This window comes from Oncorhynchus masou, unplaced genomic scaffold, assembly GCF_036934945.1.
Source record: "Oncorhynchus masou masou isolate Uvic2021 unplaced genomic scaffold, UVic_Omas_1.1 unplaced_scaffold_1671, whole genome shotgun sequence".
NCBI classification, from domain to species: Eukaryota; Metazoa; Chordata; class Actinopteri; order Salmoniformes; family Salmonidae; genus Oncorhynchus; species Oncorhynchus masou.
This window is the reverse complement of record NW_027006842.1, coordinates 92,361-99,051: the sequence shown is the minus strand read 5'-3', so window position 1 is coordinate 99,051 and position 6,691 is coordinate 92,361. Positions and strand designations below refer to the sequence as shown.

At 40.2% G+C, this 6,691-nt stretch overlaps 1 protein-coding gene across 1 annotated transcript; it reads right to left on the bottom strand.

Annotated features, from left to right (window-relative positions):
* Positions 1-242: 242 nt before the first annotated feature.
* On the bottom strand, positions 243-5,578 carry LOC135531933 (solute carrier family 12 member 1-like). The gene is made up of 2 exons (XM_064959628.1): positions 5,020-5,578; positions 243-422 (listed from the first exon to the last, which is right to left on the bottom strand). The coding sequence occupies exons 1-2, from the start codon at positions 5,278-5,280 to the stop codon at positions 258-260; spliced, it is 426 nt and encodes a 141-aa protein (XP_064815700.1). The 5' UTR covers positions 5,281-5,578; the 3' UTR covers positions 243-257.
* Between the last annotated feature and the right edge of the window lie 1,113 nt (positions 5,579-6,691).

Genomic DNA, 6,691 nt, shown 5'->3' with positions numbered 1-6,691 from the left:
CTGAGTGGTAATAAACTGTGGTGAGACTCATGAGAAAATCCCTATGTTGGTGTGTATGTATGTGTGTAGGGTAAGAGAAAGTTATAAAAGGAATGTCTTTGTATATGTACAGCAGCGCTCTCGTAAATAAACCTTGCTGACTACGGTAAACTGGCCTCTGACTGTTTCATTTCAATAAGAACCTTACAAATTCTTAGTAATAGACAGAGTAATTTAAGTGAAGTTCAGTTTAAGTGACAGTTCAGTTTACAAAGTTCTCATGACAGTAACCCATCTCTACTAACCAGGACTCCCTTTATCCAGCCGAACCTCACGGTTCCATCTTTGTTGTCCAGGGGAATGACAGACTCGACATCGTCCGACGGCGTCCCGTCGCTCCCCTCTCTGTCCTCCACCGTGTTCGTCACTGAGATCCTTCCATTCTAGAGAGAGAAAATAGGAGAGGAAAAGACTTGTCAGGGGCACATATCACTCCAGTCTACCTGGAGGAAGTAAAGAATACGGCTGGTAGAGGAAGAAGGAATTTGTTGAAACTTTAGAGGAAGTTTAGATTAGTTTTGTCTTTAGGAAATCAGAGAGAGTTAGCAGTGCAGTAACTTGATGTTAGAATTCTGGGCCTCCTGTTGGATAGGTACGTCTCTATGAGGTCAGAACCCTGTTGAAATGTTCTCTTTCTAAATCAATCAAACAAGAGCCGCAGTGTTCTTGTTCCTGAGTGTGTGTGAGAGAGAGAGAGAGACGTGCAGTTTGATTCTGATGAACATGAATACGTGTTTGGAGAAGCATTATTATACTGTGTGCTTGTCCTTGAAGACTGCACTCTGTGAGAGAGAGAGAGAGAGAGAGAGAGAGAGAGAGAGAGAGAGAGAGAGAGAGAGAGAGAGAGAGAGAAGGAGAGAGTGAGGGAATAGAACAGAGGGAGAACAGGGTGGACCCAATTTAAACTTTTTGTAAGACGAATATTAAGTGTTTAAAGGACGGATGAGTACCAAGCTCTTTAATGAGATGCTCAGATCTCTGTCTGGTGTAGGGCGTGGCGTGGCTGTCAGACAGAGACAACAGACTGGCTGTCACCCAAAGGTGTTAAAAATCTATAAAACACTTTAGCCTGTCAGTATGTCAACCATTGTGTAGATCTATTCTTATCTCTGTCTTTGACGACTGTTCAGTCCCAGTGTTGGCAGTAGGTTTATAGGGTGTGAAAGATGGTTGAACTGCGGTTAATGAAAGTGGCAGGAATGTTTCTAGTTAAATGAATGATTAAAGGACTATAAACTCCATTTATCTCTCTCTCTCCTCTCTCTTTTCTCTTTATCTTATCTTCCTCTCTGAGACTGTAAAACATATGTTCTTTCCTCCAGAGAGTTCATGTTGTTCTCTTTCACTACACAGTAGGTCTATAAATGCTTTAAGAGGAATGAGTTGACCAATCCAAGGCCAACCCACTGCACACTCCACCTCATTTCAACGTGGATAATTGGGAAATATTTGGTTGAGACCTTGATCAATGAGATTACAACCTATATTCACCCACTCAAAAAGAGAGCCGAAAGTTAGTTGAATTTCCAATGTGTTATCACTATGCTTTCAACCATCTAACAGCACAACCAAATTCAAATGAAAAAACAATGTCAGATATTTGGTTTAGTTATCACCCAAATGTATATCACTGTGCTTTTAACCATTTAAAGTCACAGCAAAAGTTCAAATGGGAAAACAATGTCAGATATTTGGTTGATTTATTTATGTGTTACTTATTACTGTCCTTTATCTAATAGCAGAACCAAATGACCTGGATTACAGTTGAGATTACATTAAAAGCACATGGTGCAATGATCAATGCTGTTTGAGATTCTGGGCAGATTATTACAGCAATTGTGAAGAACTCCACAGACCTGTGAATACCTCTGCATGCTATCTTCAACATGCACGCTTTATATGATGATGGAAGAAGACATCTATAGTTACAGTAACCTCAAACTGTGACCATGGGTGTGTTGCTAATTTTAAGGGTGAATGTTTCATTAGTTTGTAAAATAGCCTATTTTCTGTATTACAATTGAATTGTGTTTGGTTGACAAGGCAACCAAATATGAACATTTAAAGGAGATGTATCTACTGCTTGGATAGTTCCATCTGTCAACTGGCTTAATCCCATATTCTTGAACTTTTATTTTTGGCTGAGTTGGAGATGTGGATCCACCATATAATTTGTTAACTTGTCAACAAGTTAATAGGCTGTTTATTGTATTTCAAAAGTGATCTTGAATTGTGTTTGGTTGTAAATGAAACCAAATATCAACATTTGAAGGAGATGTATCTTCTGCTTGCAAATGAAACTTTAAATGCACTTTAAATCAAGTTGAATTTGATTTAGTCCTGTTGTTTAACTTAGATTTTGGATTGAGATGGTGACGTGAATCCAACATTTATTTATCCAACAATGATTCATTTGAAAACAAACTGGAATTAAAGCCAGACTAAGTCAGTGGTACAGATGAAACTATCCAAGCAGAAGATACATTTCCTTAAAATGTTGATATTAGGTTGCGTTGACAACCAAACACAATTCAATATCACTCTCACTGGAAATCCTATTGTCTATTTTTAGTTCAATCCTGGGTTGAATTGAAACAATAGCTGTTGAAGACTTTGAAAATGCTAGGGCTAAAAATAGCATAATTGATGACATATGATTGATACATTATGGTCACATTTAATTTGCTCTGTTAAACCTACCCTTTAGAATGGGTTCGATAGCAACAGCAAATCACATTGGTAAAAGTCAGTGACAAATATCTTTATTTGATAAAAATATTATTATTTAACCTTCATTTAACTAGGCAAGTCAGTTAAGAACAAATTCTTATTTTACAATTACGGCCTACCCCAGCCAAACCCTCCCCTAAACCGGACGACGCTGCACCAGTTGTGTGCCGCCCTATGGGACTCCCGATCACGGTGATACAGTCCGGGATCGAACCAGGGTCTGTAGTGACGCCTCTAGCACTGAGATGCAGTGCCTTAGACCGCTGCGCCACTCGGGAGCATCATAGCTCAGCAGGGCTTGTTTAAACCCTGGATGTGAGGTCAAAGGGTAGCTGTAGATAAATCAGTTCTCCCGTAGGAGGTGCTGCCGAGTCTATTGTCTTTTCTTATTCTACTGATAGTGGATATAATGTTGAAGATCTGACGTTGTTATAAAGGTACAAATTCAACATTTTATACAAGGTTTGTCTATGTGGACATTTGGTTACCATGATGACACAATATTGTGGTTGAAATGTTACCCTCAAAACAGCGGTTGATTACTTTTCAAATCCAATGTATTTCCCACGTAGATTTCACATCACAATATGTTGAGAAATGAAGCTGAAGCAACATTGATTCAACCAATTTGTGCCCAGTGGGAAGTGACTTTCCCTTCTTTAGAACAGACATGACTGTTACCCAATCACTGCTGTGACATGATAGTAATCTGTCACACAGTCAGAGAGAGAAAGAGAAAGAGAGAGTGAGATAAACAAATTAACAGAGAGAAACTAATACAAACAGAGAGAGAGATTTGTGACAAGTTGCCATGAAAACAACATTGTAAATACAACCAATATTTATCTGTTTACTTTCTTCCCATACTTGTCGTAGTACAACTATATGTACATTGTTAAAACACTGTACATAGCTGATAATATAACATTTGACACGTCTTTATCCTTTTCAAACCTTTATCAGTGAAATGTTTACTGAACATTTTTTATAGTTTTTTGTTGTTGTTTTCTTTTTTCTTCTTACTTTAGTTTATTATTTATTTAACTTGCTTTGACAATGTAAACATATGTTTCCCTTAACAATAAAGCCCCTTTGAATTGAATTGATTTAATTTAATTGAGAGACAAACAGGCCAATGTTGTTGTCAAAACACCTAAAAATGTAATGTTTTTCATTTACTGAATCTGAATTTCAATGATCTTTCTGAATTGTCTGGATTAAAGGAGAGTTGATTCCAGGTAGAAGGCTGCTGACTTGGTGGAGACAGTTGTGTGATGTGTGAGCCAGTAAGGAACAGAGGAGACAGGTCTATAGACAGTTGTGTGATGTGTGAGCCGGTAAGGAAAAGAGGAGACAGGTCTATAGACAGTTGTGTGATGTGTGAGCCGGTAAGGAAAAGAGGAGACAGGTCTATAGACAGTTGTGTGATGTGTGAGCCGGTAAGGAACAGAGGAGACAGGTCTATAGACAGTTGTGTGATGTGTGAGCCAGTAAGGAACAGAGGAGACAGGTCTATATACAGTTGTGTGATGTGTGAGCCAGTAAGGAACAGAGGAGACAGGTATAGTGTGTGATGTGTGAGCCAGTAAGGAACAGAGGAGACAGGTCTATAGACAGTTGTGTGATGTGTGTGAGCCAGTAAGGAAAGAGGAGACATAGACAGCCAGTAAGTAAGGAACAGAGGAGACAGGTCTATAGACAGTTGTGTGATGTGTAGCCAGTAAGGAACAGAGGAGACAGGTCTATAGACAGTTGTGTGATGTGTGAACAGAGGAGACAGGTCTATATACAGTTGTGTGATGTGTGAGCCAGTAAGGAAAAGAGGAGACAGGTCTATAGACAGTTGTGTGATGTGTGAGCCAGTAAGGAACAGAGGAGACAGGTCTATAGACAGTTGTGTGATGTGTGAGCCAGTAAGGAACAGAGGAGACAGGTCTATAGACAGTTGTGTGATGTGTGAGCCAGTAAGGAAAAGAGGAGACAGGTCTATAGACAGTTGTGTGATGTGTGAGCCAGTAAGGAAAAGAGGAGACAGGTCTATAGACAGTTGTGTGCTGTGTGAGCCAGTAAGGAACAGAGGAGACAGGTCTATATACAGTTGTGTGATGTGTGAGCCGGTAAGGAAAAGAGAGTAATATACAAGATATACTGATGTACAAAGACAGGTCTATATACAGTTGTGTGTAGAGGGGGTTGTAGAGGTGTGGGTACAGGTGTGGGTGCAGGTGAGGAGGACACACACACACTGACCTTCTGGAAGACATCGTGGAGCTCCTGCAGGGACGGTCGGACCGCACGGTTACCGCTCACACTCCCAGCATTCCGGTAGAAGTCGATGTTGGGCACGCGGTCCAGCGTGTCATGACCAAACGCACTGACCACGGACGGACGGACGGCCCGGTGCTCTCCGTTACCGGTCCCATTACCGTTAGAGGTGCTGCGACCGGAGAAAGACGTCTCATCGTAGTTAGGGGGTTCGTCCCCGATCCTGTCATAGGCATCATTCTCCATCAGACTGGCTGTAAATACAGGCTCCTCACACCTCCTGGCTTCTACAGGTCAAACACTACAGAAAAGGAATACTGAGGTCCTTCAGTCCTCTGGTCAGGGCCTAGAGACTGTCTAAGTATCAGAAGCAATCTGCAGCTATGGGTTTGGAGCGCTGGTATGACAGACTAGTGTTGGTTCCTCTGATTCTGTTTAGTTAAATCCTTGTGTAGGTCCAGAGCTGACCTATAGACCTGTCATATAGGCTGAGGTTGGCTCTGCCACCCCGGCTTTATATCCTCCTGGCACCTATGCTGGGCTCTGCCTGGGACTCAGCCATTGGCTGAACCAGCGGTTCTACCAACCACTCTCAGAACCCTGCATGTCTCAGATGTCCTTGCTGCATCCTCGGGGCCACAAAGCCTCTGACTAACCATTAACCAAGTAATAAACACCTTGGAAGATAAAGACCTGGAGCTCGCAGTGTGAAATCAAAGCAAGCCTAAATATCTTATATTGAGTGATAATTCACTTAAAATTAGTATTTTGTATAGTTTTTTGTAGCAAGCTGCATTATCTGACGACATTGGCAGACAATTTGACTTATTTTAACCGCCGAAAAACCTAATACAAGTAATTTCTCTTATTTCAATATCATTTTATTGATATCTTACCTTAATACGACTATTAAGGTACAATATCTTGAACAGATTACTTATATAAAAGATGCACAATGCAGAAATCGCTACGCCATTTCCTGGTTGCTCTCAATGAGAATGACAGATATGTAACACACATTTCTATGTGAATTTGGTCCGGTTGCCCAAACAGTTACATATTGCAGCTTTAAGTCTATAGATTAAAATAAGCAAAATGATCTGCCAATGATATGATTTATTTTAAAAAGTGAATTATCACTCAATATATTTAAACAAAATATAGGCTTAAGGTCACAAGGTGACCAGGAAAAAGTTTAAAGGTTAAAGACTCTAATGATATGCCACAAAACAATGAATAGGTAAGAGAGGAATGGCAATGTGACTCTAATGGTAGGGGCTTATGATTGACACATGGTGTGGAGAAATAACTTCTGCCTTATTCTCGAATTATGTAAATTGGCATTGATACTCTGTCAGTGTATACATCTACAGTCTTAGTGTTTGTAAAGCCTATTGTCTGTCTCAATCCCAGTATCTATTTCTATGCTTAATAATGAATAAAAAATATAAAAAAATTCTGTTGATAGGACAGAGATAGAAAGAGTGTTGTGGAGGTGGGAATTCTTACAGGAAGGCCACAATGACTGAAACTGTCAGCAAATAATACAATGCAGAATACAAAGGGGGACTGTACTGTGAAATGCTTGCTTACGAGCCCTTCGACGATGCCTAGTTAAATCACAGTAATCATGTGTGCAGGGAGGAGAAACACATCT

What these genes read in the sequence shown, in the direction of transcription:
- LOC135531933 (XM_064959628.1), bottom strand. Translation starts at nt 5,280, where the DNA reads ATGGAGAATGATGCCTATGACAGGATCGGGGACGAACCCCCTAACTAC. An exon ending in TCCACGATGTCTTCCAGAAG is followed by an intron (nt 423 to 5,019) that starts GTCAGTGTGTGT and finishes TTCTCTCTCTAG; the next exon opens with AATGGAAGGATCTCAGTGAC.